The 21,406-nt window shown below is 41.5% G+C and overlaps 1 protein-coding gene across 1 annotated transcript; it reads left to right on the forward strand.

Annotated features, from left to right (window-relative positions):
* The first annotated feature begins 3,783 nt into the window (after positions 1-3,783).
* On the forward strand, positions 3,784-20,028 carry LOC140508284 (uncharacterized). The gene is made up of 3 exons (XM_072616083.1): positions 3,784-3,860; positions 14,600-14,726; positions 15,500-20,028. The coding sequence occupies exons 1-3, from the start codon at positions 3,828-3,830 to the stop codon at positions 18,631-18,633; spliced, it is 3,294 nt and encodes a 1,097-aa protein (XP_072472184.1). The 5' UTR covers positions 3,784-3,827; the 3' UTR covers positions 18,634-20,028.
* The last annotated feature ends 1,378 nt before the right edge of the window (positions 20,029-21,406 follow it).

The raw sequence follows: 21,406 nt of genomic DNA on the forward strand, positions 1-21,406 counted from the left end.
CCCAGGGGTGGGGAACCTGTGACCTTTGTTACTTTAAAATTAACAAATAGTTTTCATTTATTGAAATTATTCATAGTAGTTAGATTTTTACAAAAGAATGTACTTTTTCAAGTATATCTAATTGAAGTTCCTTGAATGCAGCCTGCTTTGATTATACCCAGGTGTAGCCCCTTCATTGGCTTTTTCCTGACTCCTCTCTAGCAATTATTATTGTCACCGAACCTTACCTGTTGGATAAACACATCCTTGAGGATTCCTGTCCTGGTTCTCCTGCTGCCTGTGGGACTGATACCCAAGGGATCTATAAGTCCTCAGTAAGTCCTTTTCTGATCTGACCTGATCTGCTTTACTTCCTGCCCACCTTCTTCCCTGCTCATGTGGGTGACTTTCCCTCAATCCTGGGCCTGCTATTTTGTTGGTAAGTATGAGTCTTCTGCATGATGCAAACTGGCTGGGTGGAACGGTGGGTTGTGCTGGACCTCAGGTAGACCTGCATTCATACCCTGCCTCAGATACCTGTCAGCTGTGTCAGGTCACGTAGTCTCTTAGTCTCACTTTCCTCATCTGTTTGTTTGAGACACTGCACTGGAGAACAGAGGAGAAACAGTGTCTTGTCTTAAGGAAGTTGAAGTTAGCGTTGGGTTATTTCTCAGCCTACAGGTCCTAAGAACCTCCTAGAGAGAAATAAAAATAATAATTGCTCACCTTTTTATCACACCCATGTGACAGGAACTGCCAAGCACTTGACCAGTGGAATCTGTAGAGCAGCCTTTGAGGGGAGGTGCCATTGTTCTCCCCACTTTGTAATTGAGGAAAGTGAGACAAACAGGTCTAGTGACTTGCCAACAATCACACAGTCTGAGGTCAAATGTGAACCCTTGGTTCTTCTGACTCCAGGCCCAGGCCTCTCTGCCCTGTTCCAACTAGCTGGAATTCCTCCCAGAAGATAAAGTAGCCTCAGCCCCCTGGTAATTACCCTGTGGTTAGAATCTCAAGGGAAGGTCAAATAGAGACATAAATAGGGGTTCTCCCAGCCTCAGTCCATTTGGGGAGGCTGGGCAGCCACTTTCCTCATTGGGGGGTTGGGTAATAGAGACTGGAAGTTAGAGGATTTGGGTTTGGGGAGAAGGTTAACCTTGGTCTCAGAACTTTCAAAGTTTGTTTCAGTGGGGATGTTTTCTCTTTCTCAGAATGTGTGGTGGGGTCAGGGGAGGTAGGTCTCTAGTTAATTCTGTCAGAATATCTTGGTGGGGACTGCCCAGTTATTGGAGGTCTCCTTCAAGATAGAATCAGTGGGGTCATGTTGTGAAAAAAAGCACAACTGAGAGTCTGTCTCTGTTCTCATAACCCTGTAAGGAAGCTCAGTTTCTTTGACATCCAAGGTAACTTTCTGGAGAGAAGCTGTGTCCCCCAAATTCAGTGTGTTTCTTCCACATTAGCAACCTAGAAGCCCTCCCTGATTCTTTCTTCTCTCTTGGCTCCCTTTCCCCATAGAGCATTAGTTACTAAATCTTCTTGATTATCCTTTTAATTTGTCTGAGTCTGAATGTGGTATATTGTTATCTCCAATATTACAGTTTTACTGTCTATTTTTGCTTTTCATTTTCTTCTTTGGAGAACTATCTGTCTCTCTTCCTTCCACTATTTTACTGAACCCCTTTGCAATACTGACTACAGAAAGAATTCTCTCTGATTGGGCCAAGTAAACAAAACTGCCCATGTGAGCCACCTCCACTCAAAAGACCTGTCTATGAACTTAACTGGATTGACTTAACTAACTTAATAGGCACTGGGGAGAAAAATCTGCTTTGAAGGTGACAGATCTCTATATGCCTAAAGTTCAGTCCTTACCACATCATTTCCTCTCAGTAAATTGTAGTGCCTCCTATAAAATCTATGTGCTATTTAAAGATGCATCTGTTTGCTCTTTAAGAGCCCTGCAAAGCTGGGCTCCAGCCCTCTCTCCAAGTTGGTTACACACAGCTCTTCTTAACACAGCACTGAGCTGTCAAACTGGCCTTTTGGCTTCTCCTGCTTGGTGATGCTCCATCCCAGGCATTGTCATTATCCTGTTGGTTCCCAGGATTAGAGGGCATCCCTCTCTTAAAATTCCTAATTTTGTAGAAAAGCTGTAAGAGACCTTTTAATTCCCAACTAAGCAATCAGTTTTGCCACCAAGCCAAGCAGGTTTATAGATATCTGTGAATATATAAATCAGTAGGTAGGTAGATAGACTCCTTTTGGCTTTATTTTTCATCCTCAACCTTCCCTTTCCTCTCCAGTTGAGGAAATGAGACCCTAGGTGCTCTCCCCTTCTGCTCCAGGCCCTGAAGGATGAGTGTCAGTCCTCACTGCCCAGCCCATGGAGCCCCTCCCTACCCACCACTGCCCATTGCCAGATAAGGTCCCTGAGGATGGAGACTGGCTTTACTTATGTAAAAAACAAAAAGAAAACAAAAAAAAGACCTGAAGAATCATTGAGGATTCAGTGCTGGGATAATGTGCTCCCCTCATCCCAAACTGCAATCCCAGTTCCGTCCCTCTCTGGTCTCCTTCCTAATTTCCAGCCATCCTTGTGCCCCAGGAACAACATGTCCTGCTTCCTGCCCCTCTCCCTTTACTATTAGAATTCAGGTTTTGAGCAGAGGAAGAGAAAGAGTCAGGCCTCCCAGGGCATGGAATCAAATTACTAAATCAGGTCACAGCCAAACCCCTAGACTTAGAGGGAGGTGAGAAGGTTTATATCAGTAGATAAAGTTTATAAAGTGAGCTGTAACAGGAGTTGGGACCCAGGGGTCCTGATGTCCTGGCCTCAGCTCCCCATTAGTATCTACCTATATTCCCATGAGGGAAGGTCTCTTGGTAAATAAAAAGAAGACAGAGGGAATGGGCTCCTCAGTGTTAGGATTGGGGTATAGAAGGTCAGGAATGGAGATGGGCCAAGGTGGCAAATGTCTCCAGTTTCGAGGAGAGCTCAGTGGAGGTGGTCAGCTCTGGGCCCAGGCTGTGGAGAAAAAAGGGGTTGTTAGAGGGCAGGGAATCAGGGGAGGGGAATGGCTGGTAGAATCAGGAGGGATTTAGGCTGAGCATATCCTTGTGTAGAAGATAGGTGTATTGGGGGGAGAGCTGAAAGTCCAGGAGATTCTGAGCAGGAAATCTTTAGTCTCAGAGAAAGGTAAGGGATGGAGGGAGGGAAATGGTAGAGAAATGGTTGAAGGAAGCTCACATATGACCAGACAGGTGGGTGGGGGCCCTGGTGGAATTCTCTTCCTGGGGTGATGTTTGGAACCCTGGGAGGCGGGCAGGGGAGAAGAGGGGTTAGTCTAGAAGATGGATAGCAGGGCTGGGCAGGACTCTTGGGATTAGACCAGAGCAGATTGGCTGGGTACAGAAACAGTAGGTGGTGAGATCTCTGCCTTCTTTGGAGCTAAAGTCTCTCTGCACTCTTCCTTTGTCGCTAAGGTCTCTATGCATTCATTCAGAACAGAGAACCCTTCATGTTCCCTGGACCTGAGGTCTCTCTGACCTCTTCCTTTGGAAGGGAGATGTCTCTGCCCTATTGTCTTGGTGGTGAAAACTATTTGCCTTTTACTTTGGAAAAAAAAACTCCCTGCTGCCCTCCTCCTGAGGTGGAGTCTCTCCCCTGAGGGCAGAGCAGGGCCTTTGTAACCATTCTGAGAGCTCCCCCTCCAGCATTCTTGGCAAGTCAGCATCCACCCTGAGAGGAGAAGTCAAAGTCAAAGTCTCTCCCACTCTGAGGTTTCTCTCCCTCCCCAGGTCACCCTGAAGAGGACCGCAGCCTATTCCTAGGCCAGAGACCAAGGAGAATGATTCCTATGGCCCAGAAACCCTCATCCCAGGTGAGTGCAGTCCATTCACAGGCCTGACCAGCATCAGCAAGGTATAATCCAAGAGAGCCAAGGAAGCTTTATCCCCTTTTACAGAAGGGGAAACTGAGTACTCGGAATGAAATGAATTGCCCGGGTTTGCACAGCCAGTCAGTGCCTGATGCCCTCATGGACCCCAGGTTTTCCTGGTTCCATCCAAGTTCCCCTTCCAGTGATTCAGATGAAGGCCCTGTGATCTTGAACCCTATCCTGCTGGTGCCCCAGGAGCTGGCCCACAGTGAATATGAGTTTAACCTTAGCAAAGGAATGTTAAATTAGTAAAGCTTGCCACATGGCTTGGGGTCCTAGCAGGGCCTTCCTGCCACCGCAGCTGAGGCCTGGGCAATGACAGTGTGTGGATTCTGGTAACAGTGGTGATAAATGGCAGGGATGGAATCTGAACCCAAAACTCAGGTGGCTAAGACCAGTGGGGAGTGGGTTTGCTTCCCCTTGCTCCGTGCTGCCTCCTACCCACACATGTATGTCCTTGGACATGGGTGTGCATGCTGAGGGAAAGCACAAACCAAGGTAGAGAAATAAAGCCTCTGTCCTTGGGAAAGATCCATTTTGAGGTGGGGTAGAGGGCAGGTGCGCAGAGAGGTCTTAGCAGAAGACAGAGGATTTTACTGAGCCAGTATCTAACCTGAGAATGACAAAGACAAAGTGTTATTAGTCAGGTAGCCAACTAATTAATTTCATTATGTGGCACAGATTGGCAAATCATAATTTCCTTCTGAAATGACAGGGTCAAGGAGGGAAGGATTTTAGGTGTCCAGAAGACCCACTCAGGGTAGATTGGCAGAAAGCAGAAACACTTGGAGCTGAAATATTTCTGCCTTCTTCCCTTGGAGCTTAGATCTCATTGCTTTCTGTCTTGAAACCAAGGTCTTTCTGCCATCTTCCCTCAATGCTGAGATCTCTCTGTCTTCTGGGAGTCAGCTCTGCACATGCAGGTGCCACTTAGGACTGAACAAGGGCCCCTCCCCACACCTCACTTCTGCTGGCTTCCCTTTCCATTGGGCCTCTTTCCCTCTCTGACCTCTTGGTGACTGTCCTCCAGGCTTGCCAGGATAGGGCCTCCTTCCATGGCCTAGCTCTGGGGGTTGCCCCAGCTAGTTCTCCAGGCTCCCTGTCATGTCCTAAAAGTATCATGTGAAGTGCAGTCCATCCACAGACCTGACCAGCATCAGCAAACCTGAAAAGCCAAGGTGGCTTTATCCTGTTAGAGGTGGGTTGTCCTTTGCACTCCTGTCAACAGAGAAGAAATTCTCCTGGTTCTGCTCACGTCCTCCTGCCTCAGGCCACACAAACCTCCCCAGGTTTCTGTGAATCGCTCTCATTGGGCATTTGTTAGGTCAAGTAATTGAGCATTTAGAAAGTGACTCCTGTGTGCCAAACACTGTGCTAAAGTATTGGTACTTCAAAGAAAGTTTAAAAATTAACAGCCCCTGCTCTCCAAGAGCTCGGTCTAATTGGGAGAAAACATGTCAGCATGTGTGTGCAAACACACTCTGTAGGGCAGGGATGGGAGGCACTGTGAGAGGGAAGGGACCAGAAATAGCTGGTTTTCAGGAGGGGAGACGTTCATTGGGATGTGAAGGAAGCCAGGAGGCCCAAGTGAGGGGGGAGGACATCCCCAGAATGAGAGACAGCCATTGGGAAAGCACAGGGTTAGGGGATGGAGTATGGGAATGGGAGATGGGAATATGGGAATGCATGTTACACACAGACACTGTACTGTGGTTTATTTGTCCACTCAAGTGTGACACACTCCCTGATGGACATAGGTGTCTCCCAGATCCTGAGGACATAGAGATCAGCTCTCCTCCTGAAGTACATGACCCATCCTGTGAGTAGGATCTCTGAAGTCTTGTAGGCAAGCTTACCAAGATGTTTTGGGTCAGATCAGGTTAGGAGACAAGAGAGAAGAAAAGAATATTTTTAGGAAAAGAAACAAAGTGTGGATTTAGAGTTAGAGTTAGGAAGGGTCTTTACCATAGCTACTAATACCAGTCCAAAGAAAATGGTAGCTGCTTGATTAGTCAGGAAGGTAATCAACATTTGCTAAGCCCTTTGTGCTTTCTTAGGCAGGACAGGAAGTGGGTCCTGAGTTTTCTTTCTTTCTTTTTAACATTTTCACCCTAGTCATGTTGTATAGAGGAATTAAAATGAATGGGAAAAGTCATATAACAAACGAAAACGTAATACAAAAGAAAATGATCTGCTACAATCTGTGATTGAATTCCATAGTTCTGTCTCTGGATGTGGAAGGCATTTTGCCTAAAAGATCATTGGGAATTTTTTAAATCCCTGCATTGCAATGAAGTTCTAAGACTACCAGAAAAAATCCTCGCACACTGTGGTTGTTGCTGTGTACAAAGTTCTCCTGGTTCTGCTCCTTTCCCTCAGCATCAGATCATATGTCTTTCCAGGTATCTCTGAAGTCTTCCTGTTCATCATTTCTTATAGTGCAGTAGTATTCCATTACATTCATATGCCATAATTTATTCACCCATTCCCCAGTTGATGGGGATCCCCTTGACTTCCACCACAAAGAGAGCTGCTATAAATATTTTTGTACATGTGGGACCCTTTCCCATTTTTATGATCTCCTAGGGATACAGTCCTAGAAGCGATATTGCTGGGTCAAAGGGTATGCACATTTTTGTAGCCCTTTGGGTCTAGTTCCAAATTGCTCTCCAGAATGGTTGGATCAGCTCACAGCTCCACCAACAATGAATTAGTGTTCCAACTCTCCCACATCTTCTCCAACATATATCATCTTCCTGTTCTGTTGGGGCCCAGCTCTGGACCGTGGCCTCCTGTATGGAAAGTTGAGACACCTGGAGGTGTTAACCTGCTTACGTAGCTTGCTAGCTGGTCTAGTAAGCTACGAGGTACTGGGAACGCCTCAGTAACAGGGTAGGCTCCACCTACAGGGAGGAACATGGGAAGAGCTCGGGTGCCTAAAGATATACTGGAGCATTGAGGGGATCCCGGGGGGAGTGAATGAACAATTAAAGAGTGAACTGCTGCCAACTTGGGTGTTCTGTCTAGTTATTCCCCTCCCCCACGGGAAGGGCCAGGGATGCCTGAGGACCAACAAAGACTTAGATCTTGAGGTAAGATTCCAAGCAAAGCCCAGGGAGGGAAAGTTAGTGTAGGGAGCCCGGGAGATTTAAATTAGTGTAGAAAGCCCTGGACACTGTTCTGTCATGTTAGCCAGTCTGATAGGTGTGACGTGGTATCTCAGAATTGTTTTGATTTGCATCTCTCTAATCAATAGTGATTTAGAGCATTTATTCATATGACTATCAATAGCTTTAATTTCTTCCTCTGAAAACTGCCTGTTTATATCCTTTAACCATGTATCAATTGGGGAATGACTTGTATTCTTGTACATTTGACTCAGTTCTCTATATATTTTAGAAATGAGGCCTTTATCACAGACGTTAGTTGCAAAAATTCTTTCCCAGTTTTCTGCTTCCCTCCTCAATTTTGGTTGCATTAGATTTGGTTGTACAAAAACTTTTCAGTTTAATGCAATTAAAATTATCCATTTTACATTTCGTAATGCTTTCTATCTCCTCTTTAGTCAAAAATTTCTTCCCTTCTCCTTAAATCTGATAAATACACTATTCCTTGCTCCACCTGTTTGATTATAGTATCAGTCTTTGTACCTAGATCATGTACCCATTTGGACTTTATTCTTGTGTCAGGCATTGGTCTATGCCTAGTTTCTGAAGGAGAAAATACTACAGGCAGCCAGAAAGAAACCATTCAAATATCGAGAAACTACAGTCAGGATCACACAGGACTTTTGCACCTTCTGCATTAAAAGATCGAAAGAACTGGAATATGATATCCTGTGAGGCAAAGGAGCTGGGACTACAGCCAAGGATCAATTACCTAGCAAAGTTGAGCATAATATTTCAGGCAAGGAGATGGACATCAATGAAATAAGGGATTTCCAAACCTTCCTTATAAAAAGTCAGAGCTCAATAGAAAATTCAGTCGTCAAATAGAAGTCTCAAGAGAGGCATTAAAAGGTAAACAGGGAAAAAAACGTGTTATTCAGTCTTGAGAATTGTATATTTATTATGAAATATAAAAAGGATATAGATAGAGGGAGCAAGTATAAAGTAAATGATGTGATGATAAAAATGTGATTTAAGGGTGCAAAGGGATTGTAACAGGAGATGTGAAAAGGAGGAAGCAGAAAATGGTAAACTACATCACAGAAAGAGGCACAAAATTATATTACAGTAGAGGGAAAGAGGGGAGGGAGATGAGCATCGCTTGGTATTTACTCTCATCTGATTTGGTTCAAGGAGGGAACAACAAACTTAAGTATATAATTCTAACTAGCTCTGTAGGCAGTAGGAGGGGAAGGGGGAAAGAAAAGGGAAGGGAGGGAAGAGATAGTAAGGGTAAAGGGGATTAAAAGGGAGGGCAGCTGAAAGAAGGAAGGGAAGACTACAGGAGCTGGTGGTCAAAAATTAAAACTTGTGGAGAGGAAGGGAGAAGGGAGAACTAAAAGCCTAAACAGTGGGAAAGAGGATGGAGGGAAAGACACAGATAGTAATCATAGCTGTGAATGTAAATGGGATGAATCCTCCCATAAAACTGGGATGAATAGAATGTATTAAAAACTACAATCCAACAATATTTTGTTTATAAGAAACACATTTGAAACGGGGGGATACACAGGGTAAAGGTGAAAGGTTGGAGCAGAATATATTGTGCTTCAGCTGATGTAAGAAAAGCAGGGATACCAATCCTAATCTCAGACAAAGCAAAAGCAGAAATAGATCTAATCTAAAGAGATAGGGAAGAAGCTATATCCTGCTAAAAGGCACCATAGAAAATGAAGCAATATCATTACTAAACATATACTCCAAGTGGTATAGCATCCAGATTCTTAGAGGAGGAGTTAAAGGAGTTATAGGAAGAAATAGCAAAAGTATACTAATGGGGGACCTCAACCTCCCTCTCTGAACTTGATTACTCTTAAACAAGAAAGAAGTTAATGAGGTGAATAAAACTCTGGATAAGGTAAATATGATAGATCTTTGGAGAAAATTGAATGGGGATAGAAAGGAATATACCTTTTTCTCTGTTGTGCATGGCGCATATACAAAAATTGACCACATACTAGGGCATAAAAACCTCACAATCCAGTGCAGAAAGGCAGAGATAGTCAATGCATCCTTCTCGGATCCCAATGTAATAAAAATAGTATGTAATAAAAGGCCATGGAAAGATAGACCAAAAATTAATTGGAAACTAAATAATCTACTCCTAAAGAATGAGTGGTTACCACAGTGTGTGAGAGTTTTTTCTGGTAGACTTGGAACTTTGTAATAACGCACAAACTTAAAAAAAAAAAAATCCCAATGGTTTTCTAAGGCAAAATGCCTTCCACGCTCAGAGAAAGAAATATGGAAGTCATTCACAGAATGTAGCAGATCATGTTTGTGTATGTGTGTGATTTGTGTATTATGTTTTGATTTGTTATATGATTCCTTCCATTTATTTTAGTTCATCTACATAGCATGACTATAGTGAAAACGTATTCAATAGGAAAGTATAGATGTGGGGGGATTAAAATCTAAATTTTACGGTAGTGATTGTAGAACATTAAAAAAAAAATAAAATTTAAAAAACAATTAACAACTTCATTCAAGAGAATGACCGTAATGAGACAACCTACCAAATCTTATGGGATACTGCAAAAGCACTACTTAGGAGAAGTTTTATATCTTTGAATGCCTACATGAATAAAATAGAGAACGAGGAGATCGGTAAATTGGGCATGCAGCTGAAAAAGCACAAATTGAAAATCCCCAAGTAAATGCCAAATTAGAAATACTGAAAACCAAAGGAGAGATTAACAAAATTCAAATTAAGAAAACTATTGAACTAAAAGAAAAGAGTTGGTTTTATGAAAAAACCAATAAAATTGATAAACCTTTGATTAAAAAAAAGAAAGAAGAAAACCACATTACCAATATCAAAAATGAAAGGGGTGAACTCACCTCCAGGGAGGAGGAAATTAAAACAATAATTAGAAATTACTTTGCCCAACTTTATGCCCATAAATTCCACAATCTAAATGAGATAGATGATTATTTTTAAAAATATAAATTGCCAAGATTAACAGAAGAGGAAGTTGAATACTTAACCCCATCTCAGAAAAAGAAATTGAACAAGCCATCAGTGAACTCCCTAGGAGTTCGTTCTCTTCTTGGTGGATGAACCATCATGGTGATGTCATCTCAGTCCTCTTGGAGAAGGAGGGACAACCACCAACCAGCCAGGCTGGACTAGAAGGGTTTGGGGCTACTCCTGACCGCTGAGATTCCCCCAGGTCCTTGGGCTGCCTCCAACATGCACCCAAGTTCTTTCTAGCCCAGATTCCCTCTCATCTTTAACCCCTCTTCTTCCTTGACCCTAGCTTGTGCACCCACTTCCTCTCCAAGGCTCACATTGTCCCTGGGCCAAAATGTAAAACACTGGCTCCTCCTGAGAGCTCCTGTTCCCTCATCTGTCCATCAACTCCCATTCTCCCTCCTTCACCCTATTTTGGGACTGAGTCCCTTCTGCTTCTGAGGGAAAAGGCTGCCACATTAAAACTTTGGCAGTAGACTAATCCAAAGAAGTAAGCCCTATTCTTTGAAGTCCTGGCTGCAAGAGTGTGTCCTAAACTAAATTATGATATGGTCTCCTCTGAAGTCACATGGATACTTGTGATGTTTTACCCTCCATCAGTGGGTCATACCTTCATGAAACATACTCTTAACATTTGGTATAAAGGGCATATGTTCAGAAATTATAAGGAAAAGAGTGAAGAACATCATTGCATTGAAGTGACACTATCCTGGTATCTGAATGTAATCCGTCTACAGCAGGGGTGGGGAAACTGCAGCATTCAAGGCCACTTGTGACTTCTGGATCCATAAGTGCAGCTTTTCACCTAAATCCAATTTTTCAGGACAAATTTGTCAGATTTGGCAATTAAAGCATCAATTTGCAAGAGGCCTTTTCTGGAAAGGAAAGATGAAAGCTAAGTCAGGTAAAGGGTTAAGGAGTGAGTAGAGGGCAGCAAGGTGGCTCAGTGCATAGAACCTTGGGCTTGGAATCAGGAAGATTCATGTGGATGAGTTCTAATCAGACATCAAACACTTACTAGCAGTGTGATGCTGAGTCACTTAGGTCACTTAACTGTGTTTGCCTCAGTTCATCATTTTTAGCATGAGCAGGAAATAACAAACCTCTCCTGTATCTTTGCCCAGAAAATCTCAGCTGAGGTCTAGAAAAGTCAGACACAAGTGAAACAAGTGAATAATGCCATGCAATGTGTTAAGGCCTGGGGATTCAAACAGAAAAGAAGAACAACTATCTGGTCCACATAAAGTTTACACTTTCATGGAAAGGGCAACACACCAAAGGAAGATATTTTGGTCAAAGGACACTGAGACATGGTGGCAAAGTCAGTGAGAAGCTCCACCACGGTGCAAATGTGGAGATGTGTGAGCTGACCCTCTTCTTATGTAGGTGTTTAGAGGACATGAGCTGACCCCACTGTGGGGAAGAGAGAATGTGGAAGGATGGGGAAGGAAAGAGATGTGCATGAGCTTCTGATAAGAACAAGAACAAGTTAGGGATTCCAGAGATGAATTATCAGTGAAGAAAAGCATGGCCTTCCTCTAGTGATTGTTCACATTATGAATGAATAGAATGCAATGAAGCCATGACTAAGATCACCTAATGAAAAGAAAAGAATTGTAAATTCTTGAGAATCTACAAAAATCAGAAAAAGACTAAAAAATTCGTTAATTGCTCAGAAGTTCAATAACAGAAATGAAAGAGGCCATAAGTGAAATATACAAACAGAAGACCAATCAGATGTTTTCAATGAAATCAAAATGATAAAAGGTTGAAGAGATTTTTATCTACAAGAAAGAGAATTGCTCCACAGTAATACAACTTCTTAACCACTGAATCATACCATTCTGCTAGAAATGAGAAGCATCAAATACCAAGTGCATGTACTAGATTGTGACAATAGATGGGCCCTCCCAAGCATCAAAGGATTTGAAGAAGCAGTCACTTTCTTGTACATCACTCTGCTTCTTGACTCATTCTTTTTTAAAAAATTTATTTACTTATTTTTAGTTTTCAGTGTTCATTTCCACAAGATTTTGAGTTCCAAACTTTCTCCCCATCTCTCTCTTCTCTCCACTTCAAAAGACTGTGCATTCTCATTACACCTTCCCCCAATCTGCCCTCCCTTCTATCACACCCCTCCCTTCCCTTATCCCCATCTTCTCTCTTTTTGTAGGACATGATAGATTTCTATACTCCATTACTTGTATTTCCTGAATTTCCCAGTTGCATGTAAAAACAATTAACATTCATTCCTAAAACTTTGAGTTCCAACTTCTCTCCCTTCCTCCCTCCCCACTTATCCCCACTGAGAAGGCAAGCAATTCAGTATAGGCTATATATATGTAGTTATGCAAAAGACTTCCATAATACTCATTGTGAAAGACTAACTATATTTCCCCCCCATCCTGTCCTGCACCCCATTTATTCTATTCTCTTTTGACCTTATCTTTCCTTTAAAGTGTTTACTTCTAATTATTCCCTACTCCTATTTGACCTCCCTTCTGTCATCCCCCTTACACCTCACTTATCCCCTTCTCCCCTACTTTGCTGTAGTGTAAGATAGATTTTCATACCAAATTGAGTGTGTGTGTTATTCCCTAAGCCAAATGTGATGAGAGTAAGCTTCACTTTTTTCCTCTCACCTCCCTCCTTTTCCCCTCCATTGAAAAGCTTTTTCTTGTCACTTTTATGAGAGATAATTTGCCCCATTCCATTTCTTCCTTTCTTCTCCCAATATCTTCCTTTCTCACCTCTTAATTTTATTTCTTGTAGGTATCATTCTTTCATTAGGAAGGAATTATAATAGGAACTCACCCTGTGCCCTCTGTCTATATATGTGTGTATGTGTGTTTGTCCTTCATTGCTGAAGAAGACCATGCCATCAGAGAAATGATGACATGACTCGCACTTGACTTTGTTTTGAGGGAGGGAGCGCTGTGCAGGTCACCAACCTCACTTCTCCTCCAGAGCCATCTGAATCCAGTGACCATCAATGAATGAGTCCAGTGATTCATCAGGATGATTGGAGATGACCCACAATAAGGCAATTGGGGTTAAGTGACTTGCCCAAGGTCACACAGCTAGTGAGTGTCAAGTGTCTGAGGTGATATTTGAACTCAGGTCCTCCTGACTCCTGCACTAGTGCTCTATCCATTGCACCACCTAGCTGCCCAAAAATATATATGTGTATATTTCCTCCAACTACCCAAATATTGAGAAAAGTGTCAGGAGTTACAAATATTATCTTTCCATGTAGGAATGTAAACAGTTCAGATTTGTCAGCCTCTTATGATTTCTCTTTCCTGTTTACCTTTTCATGCTTCTCTTGATTCTTGTGTTTGAAAGTCAAATTTTCTATTCAGTTCTGATCTTTTCATCAAGAATGTTTGAAATTCCTCTATTTCATTGAATGACCATTTTTCCCCCTGAAATTATACTTAGTTTTGCTGGGTAGGTAGTTCTTGGTTTTAATCCTAGTTCCTTTGACTTCTGGAATATCATATTCCAAGCCCTTTGATTCCTCATTGTAGAAGCTGCTAGCTCTTGTCATCCTGATTGTATTTCTACAGTACCTGAATTGTTTCTTTCTGGCTGCTTGCAATATTCTTGACTCGTTCTTTTGGCTTTCTAAGCCTAATACTAATGGTCTAGTGTTGTAGCAGTATGATGAAATAATTTATTTTCCATAAATTTGCACTGTCTTCCTTGTACTAATATATAATTTCTAACCCCACTTGATAAAATTTTATATTTTTAATGAAGGAAGGAACCCTCTTTTCCCAATATACTTACTCTGGTTTCTCTATAATTGAATATTAAAATGAATGAATATATTCATTTCATGAACAATTGTAACCAAACATAAAGCAAAGACAGATTTTTAAGTATAACTCATCATACCCAGGTCCATCTCAACCCTTCAGTATAAAAATAGAGAACTCTTCTTCATTTGGCTGGAGTTAGTCTCATACTATTCAGGTGAGGCCATATTGTAATAATCTCTCCTAAGAACTCTTTTTATACTTTTCTCTACTTCATACTTTATTACAGACTTTTAGCAAATTGACTTGATTTCTTAGTTGACTCCTGAGAAATCACTGTTGTTTTTCTCTCCTCCCAGAATACACAGTCCTAACCAACTTCTAACAAACTCTTCATAGAATATACTTAATATGTCTCTTAGGACAGAGGAGAAATGATACATGACTTCACTATCTTCTGTACAGATTTTTGTGTATCAATAACAGAGCACATATCTTGTTCCTAATTCCATCAGGAGAAACATTGTCTAGTGAAACATTTTTCTAGTTTTGATTATTCCGTCATGATTCTCACTTCAAATGTAAAATGCTTTTCTCCATATTCCATTGTGGTCTTAATAACTGATTGCAAGGGTTGTGTCTGACGCTCATAAAGTTATATGAGTGTTAGGCAAATCCTTTCCCTGGGCTTCAATTTGCTCTTCTGAGTGGATAAGAGTTACACTTGGTGAATTCTGAAATTTCTTTGAGCTCTAAATTATGTGACTTTTGATGGTACAGGTGTTGGTGACATTCAAGGATGTGATAGTGGTCTTCACTAAGGAGGAGTGGGGTCTCTTGGACCATTCTCAGAAAGAGCTATACAAGGAGGTCATGCTGGAGAATATCCAGAACCTGCTGTCCCTGGGTAAGAATCTTTTCTGTTCTTTTCTTGATGTTAATTTTCAGGCTAAAATTTTCACAAGTGGCAGAGAATGGATCCATATTCTGGTGCATCTGAGCCTCAGGAGCTTCACTGAGTGCACACTCTTTTGTGTATACCAACTTTCCATTGGTCTTGGCTTGTCACCTTTTCAGGTTAAATAATTTACCACCTGTCAGGTGTTATATCTAAATGCCATATTCCTCCTCCATAAAGATTCCTAACAACTTCACTGAAAATGTCATGCCAAAAAGAGTGGAAGGGGATTCTGGCAAGGTGGCAAAATAGGACAGGAAATTCTTAGCTCTCTAAGAATCTCCTTAATGGAAGAAAACAAATTGTCTTAAACTCTGGAAAGTATAAAATACCTGGGAGTCCATCTCCCAGAACATAATCAGAAACTGTATGAACTGTTCTCCCATGGAGAATCATTCTAATCTGTTGATATTAAGTCTGGTCGCCATCTTGAGTTGTGGCTGTTGCTTTTGTTGGATGTGAATGTTTAGCTTTGAGTAAATGAGTCTTTGATGGGTCCAGCACTCTGTGGTGTACACCTGCTTTGTCACTCTCACAGCTTTTCTGTCCCTCCTCCTTACACTTGCACAGTCTTTTGAATGCCAGTGTAGTACTCAGAATTTTGTTGCATTTCAGCTGGTAATGACAAGGTCATGAGCCACAAGTCTCCAGTAATCATTGCTATTGCATATCCTTATAAGTGTATATCTTTTAGTATATATATGTTTGATTGTTTTTTTCAGATTTAGAGAACAGGTTGGAAGAAAATGAGGTAACTAGAAATCTTGGAATTTTTCTGGAAAAACATGATCTGCGCAGATTCATGAATGATGGTCCCTGGGACTTCAAGTTGAGAGAAATGCATGACTCTAATATCAAGTTAGATAAAAGTCCCAAGAGTGACTATGAATTTGATGAAACTGGAAAGAGATTCAGACAGTTTTGTATCCTAAATCACTGTAAGAACATGGCCTCAGGGAATGGCTGCATTCAGGATAGTGAATGTAGCAGATGCTTTACTGAAGAAATAAAGCTTTTTCAGTCCCATGAGAAGGCTCTTGAAATGCCAATGTATTTAGGTAATCTATGGGAAATGGCCTGGAACTGGACTTCAGACCTTATGAGAGATCAGAAAAGTGATACAGAAGAAATGCTTTGTGTAAGTAATGAAGGTGGGAAGGTCTTGAGTGGTAACTCTAGGCTCATGAATCATCAGCAAATTCACATTGGAGAGGCGCCTGATGAAAATAATGAATGGGAAGCAAGCTTATCCTATCACTCATCTTTTTCTTGTTATACTAGATTTCAACCTGGAATGAAAAGTTATGCATGTCATCAGTGTGGGAAGTCCTTTACTTGTAACTCAGATCTTAATAGATCTCATAAGATTCATACTGAGGAGAAGTTTTATGAATGTCCTGAGTGTGGGGTGGCTGTCTGCCATAGATCCCTCCCTATTGTTCATCACAAAATCCACAAGAGAGAGAAACACCTTGTGTGTAATCAGTGTGGAAAAGCTTTCACAAGGAGGGAGAGTCTAGTTGCCCATTATAGAATTCACAGTGGAGAAAAACCTTTTGAATGTAGTCAATGTGGAAAGGCTTTCAGAACGAGCTCCCAGCTTGCTGGACATAAGAGAATCCACAGTGGAGAGAAACCTTTTGAATGTAAGCAGTGTGGAATGTCTTTCAGAGACAGGTACAGTTTTGCTAAACATCAGAGAATCCACACTGGAGAGAAACCTTATGAATGTAATCACTGTGGAAAGGCTTTCAGAACATGCTCCCACCTTACTGGACATCAGCGAATCCACACAGGAGAGAAACCTTATGAATGTAATCTATGTGGAAAGGCTTTCAGAGAGAGGAGCATTCTTGCTGCTCATCAGCGAATACACACTGGAGAGAAGCATTTTCAGTGTAATCAATGTGGAAAGGCTTTCACAGAAAGCCGAAGTCTTGTTGTACATCAGAGAATCCACACTGGAGAGAAGCCTTATGAATGTAATCAATGTGGGAAGGCTTTCACAAGGAGGGAGAGTCTTAGTGTCCATCATAGAATCCACAGTGGAGAGAAACCTTTTGAATGTAATCAGTGTGGAAAGACTTTCAGAAGGCGCTCCCAGCTTGCTGGACATCAGAGAATTCACACTGGAGAGAAGCCTTATGAATGTAATCAATGTGGAAAGTCTTTCACAGACAGTAGGACTCTTGCTGTACATCAGAGAATACACACTGGAGAGAAGCCTTATGAATGTAATCAATGTGGAAAGGCTTTCACAAGGAGGCAGAGTCTTTGTGTCCATCATAGAATCCACTCTGGAGAGAAACCTTTTGAATGTAATCAATGTGAAAAGACTTTTAGAACACGCTCCCAGCTTGCTGGACATCAGAGAATTCACACTGGAGAGAAACCTTATGAATGTAATCTCTGTGGAAAGGCTTTCAGAGAGAGGAGCATTCTTGCTGCCCATCAGCGAATACATTCTGGAGAGAAGCCTTATGATTGTAATCAGTGTGAAAAGGCTTTCACGGACAGCAGAAGTCTTGCTGTACACCAGAGAATCCATACTGGAGAGAAGCCTTACGAATGTAATCAATGTGGAAAGACTTTCACAAGGAGGGAGAGTCTTAGTGTCCATCATAGAATCCACAGTGGAGAGAAACCTTTTGAGTGTAATCAATGTGGAAAGACTTTCAGAACGCGTTCCCAGCTTGCTGGACATCAGAGAATTCACACTGGAGAGAAACCTTATGAATGTAATGAATGTGGAAAGGCTTTCATAGATAGCGGAAGTCTTGCTGTACATCAGAGAATCCACACTGGAGAGAAGCCTTATGAATGTAATCAATGTGGAAAGGCTTTCACAAGGAGGGAGAGTCTTAGTGTCCATCACAGAATCCACAGTGGAGAGAAACCTTTTGAATGTAATCAATGTGCAAAGACTTTCAGAACACGTTCCCAGCTTGCTGGACATCAGAGAATTCACACTAGAGAGAAACCTTATGAATGTAATCAATGCGAAAAGGCTTTCACTACCAGGAATAAACTTGGGGCCCATCAGAGAATCCACACTGAAGAGAAACCTTTTGAATGTAATAACTGTGGAAAGGCTTTCAGAGACAGGGGCAGTCTTGTTGCCCATCAGAGAATCCATACTGGAGAGAAACCTTTTGAATGTAATCAGTGTGGAAAGGCTTTCAGAGACAGGTACAGTCTTGCCAAACATCAGAGAATCCACACTGGAGAGAAACCTTATGAATGTAATCACTGTGCAAAGGCTTTCAGAACGCGCTCCCGTCTAGTGACTCATCAGAGAATCCACAGTGGAGAAAAACCTTTTGAATGTAATCAATGTGGGAAGACTTTCAGAACGCGCTCTCAGCTTGCTGGACATCAGAGAATTCACACTGGAGAGAAACCTTATGAATGTAATCAGTGTGGAAAGGCTTTCATTACCAGGAGTAAACTTGGGGCTCATCAGAGAATCCACACTGGAGAGAAACCTTATGAGTGTAATCACTGTGGAAAGGCTTTCAGAGACAGGGGCAATCTTGCTGTGCATCAGAGAATTCACACTGGAGAGAAGCCTTATGAATGTAATCTATGTGGAAAGGCTTTTAGAGAGAGGAGCATTCTTGCTGGCCATCAGAGAATCCACACTGGAGAGAAACCTTTTGAATGTAATCAATGTGGAAAGACTTTCAGGACAAGATCCAGTCTTATGTCACATCAGAGAATCCATACTGGAGAGAAACCATTTGAATGTAATCTCTGTGGAAAGACTTTCAGAGAGAGGAGCTTTCTTGCTGGCCATCAGAGAATCCACAGTGGAGAAAAATCTTTAGAATGTAATCAGTGTGAAAATCTTTCATAATGAGGTAGTATGTTGCTGCACATCAGATAATCTATGCTACATGGTAGCCTTTTGAATGTTGTCTTCATGGAAATGATTTTGCACAGAGATGCTTTCTTGCTTTACAGGGAAGAAGTCATATGAATGTAATCAATGTTGAAAGATTTTTAGATACTCCTCCATTCTTGCTCCTCACCAGAACATGTGTCCTGAGAAGGGACCTTTTGAATATATACAATGTGAAAAATCTTTCACACAGAGCTGACATCTTGCTTTATAGCAGAGAACTGACACTGGGCAGAAACCCCAAAATGTAATTCATCTGGAGAGTCACTCAGAGATCCACTATTATTATATATAAAACAATTGATACTGAAGACAATATAATGTAATGTGGAATGATTTCCCACTGATCTCACATTTAGCTAAACATTAGAAAATCCCCACAAGAGATGAACCCCATGACTGTCATGAATGTGTCAGAGTTTTCATAATCACACTTAACATATGTAACAAGAGCTTCCACTCTTGGGAGAAACTTTATGAATATAATCAAGGTGGTGATGCCTCAAGGCAACAATCATGTCCTTCTCAGAATTTTTGTGACATAGAAATCTGATCATTGTCATGATGAAGGAAAGGCATTCAGATGGAGTTCAGGGGTTTTTAAGGATTAGAGAAAACATTTTGAGGAGCAGTTCCCTGTGGTCTCATTGTGGGAAGGCTTTCAGTTAGAGACCACCTCTTTCTATCAGAAGATTCATTGTGGAGAGGAGCCTCACCAATGTGCCCAGGGGTCATGCTTTTCTCTGGAGGATGGTGATCAGTAGACAACCTTGTTCCTGCTGGAATGAAGGTGAGAAGGGTTTCCCCTAGAGGTTCTATTTGAGTGTACTTTGGAGAAATCATGCTGGAGAAAAAGCTTTGGATCTAATGAACAAGGAAAGGCCTCCTGTTGTAGCACAGACTGCATTAAACTTCCCACCAAAAGAGACCTCATTAAACATCCCCAAATTCCATCCTATACATAAAATCCTATGCATTTAGTGTTTTTGTCTCTGAAATCCTCCTCAGTATTTCATGACATTCATAAACTTCATTTATTCAGCCATTCCTCCATTAATTGGTATTCACAATGTTTCCTATTCTTTGCTGACAGAAAATAAGTGTCTTGGTACCTATTGGACACCTGTTTCTGTAATGTTTTCTTTAAGGGGTTAACTAAATTCCAGTTCAGCCTGTGGTGCTTCCTAGTTGTATATCATTGAACAAGTCATGTTACCCAATCCTGCCTGAGTTTCCCTATCTGTACAATGGGCATAATAAGGGCATCTACCTCCCTCAGTTGAGGTGAGGATTTAATTAAGCTATATTTGTTAAATATTTTGCAAACATTAAATCAACATGGAAATACTGTTTTTATGACATCATTCTTTGGATTCTTAGTCTCATTATGAATAGCTCAACCAAGAAATAGAGGGGGAGATAGAGAGAAATATTCACAGAAAGACAGTGAATCTCTGATCTTAGCCAAGGGAAATTTACTTACATTGCTTAATACCATGGAAGAAACTGATTTCTTTCAGTAAATTGCATTGGATGTTGTAAAACATACTCTTTTATTTGAGACCTATTGATATTTTTTAGTGGCTCATTTTAGAAAAGGAAATGGCAAAATGATCAAAGGCAAATGATAATCCCAAATATTATATGGATGTCATTACTGAGCACCCAGCCAGTGAATGGAGTGGCCCTAGTTAATCAGGTGTTTCCATATCCCTGAGGAAATCAGCAAAATCATCAAACAGGATGCCAAATGAAGCCTCTGGCAAAATGTTCCTTGGAAGTGTCAGACAGCAGTGAACACCAGAGCAACCGCAGTGTGGGCCAGGCACTATACTAAGCACTGGGGATACAAATAGTGGCAAAAATCAGTCCCTGGCTTCAGGCAGTTTACAGTGTAGGGGGAGATAGCCTACAAATCTGTACAAAGTAAGCTGTAGACAGGATACATGTCCCATAATTAGCAGTTAAGACACTGGGATTTAGAGGGCTTGGAGAAGACTTGCTGCCAAAGGCAGGATTTTACCAGGGCCTTAAAGTGGCAGGATAGAATCAACCAAGTGGTTTTGACTTGAGATGTATAACTGTGGCTCAAGATGATGATCTTGATGTTTTTGGTCAACCCAGCTCTAAGTGGTTCACAGCACCTGCTTCAGTGGCCTTCGTGGCCATTTGAACAAATTGTTCTCATCTACCCATTCCACTAGGGGAAGTCTTCACATGTTTAAGGTAGACCACTCCCTAATTCACCAATGGCTTTGAAACCCCTTGGTTATCTTCAAAGTGGTTTAGCCCATCTGCCCAGATGATTTACCAGGGTGTGGCTGCTGCACATGCTACTGCTTCTTGGACCCACAGTTGAGAGATGCAACAGGTCGACTCCAAATATTGCAAACAGCCCTGAGAAGGGCTTGGTAGCCTTTATGCCAGAGCTACTAATCATCCCTGAACACACTTGACACCAATAAATATAATTAAGAGCTGGTTTTCAGAAAAAAAAAAGCAGTAAAATTGATAAGCCTTTGGTTAATGTGATTACAGAAATGAAAACATGACCAGTATCAAAAATGAAAAGGGTGAATATGCCTCCAATGAGGAGGAAATTAAAGCCATAATTAGTATCTGTTTTACCCAACTCTAGAAATCTAGTGAAATGGATGAATATTCACAACAATGTAAACTGGCCAGATTAACTGAGGAAGAAATAAAATCATTAACCCCATTTTAGAAA

Source organism: Notamacropus eugenii, chromosome 5 (genome assembly GCF_028372415.1).
Source record: "Notamacropus eugenii isolate mMacEug1 chromosome 5, mMacEug1.pri_v2, whole genome shotgun sequence".
NCBI classification, from domain to species: domain Eukaryota; kingdom Metazoa; phylum Chordata; class Mammalia; order Diprotodontia; family Macropodidae; genus Notamacropus; species Notamacropus eugenii.

Excerpts from the sequence above, each read along its gene's own strand:
- LOC140508284 (XM_072616083.1), top strand. The coding sequence starts at position 3,828 with ATGATTCCTATGGCCCAGAAACCCTCATCCCAG. Across the intron at positions 3,861-14,599 it reads CCCAGAAACCCTCATCCCAG|GTGTTGGTGACATTCAAGGA; the intron begins GTGAGTGCAGTC and ends TTGATGGTACAG. Across the intron at positions 14,727-15,499 it reads CCAGAACCTGCTGTCCCTGG|ATTTAGAGAACAGGTTGGAA; the intron begins GTAAGAATCTTT and ends TGTTTTTTTCAG.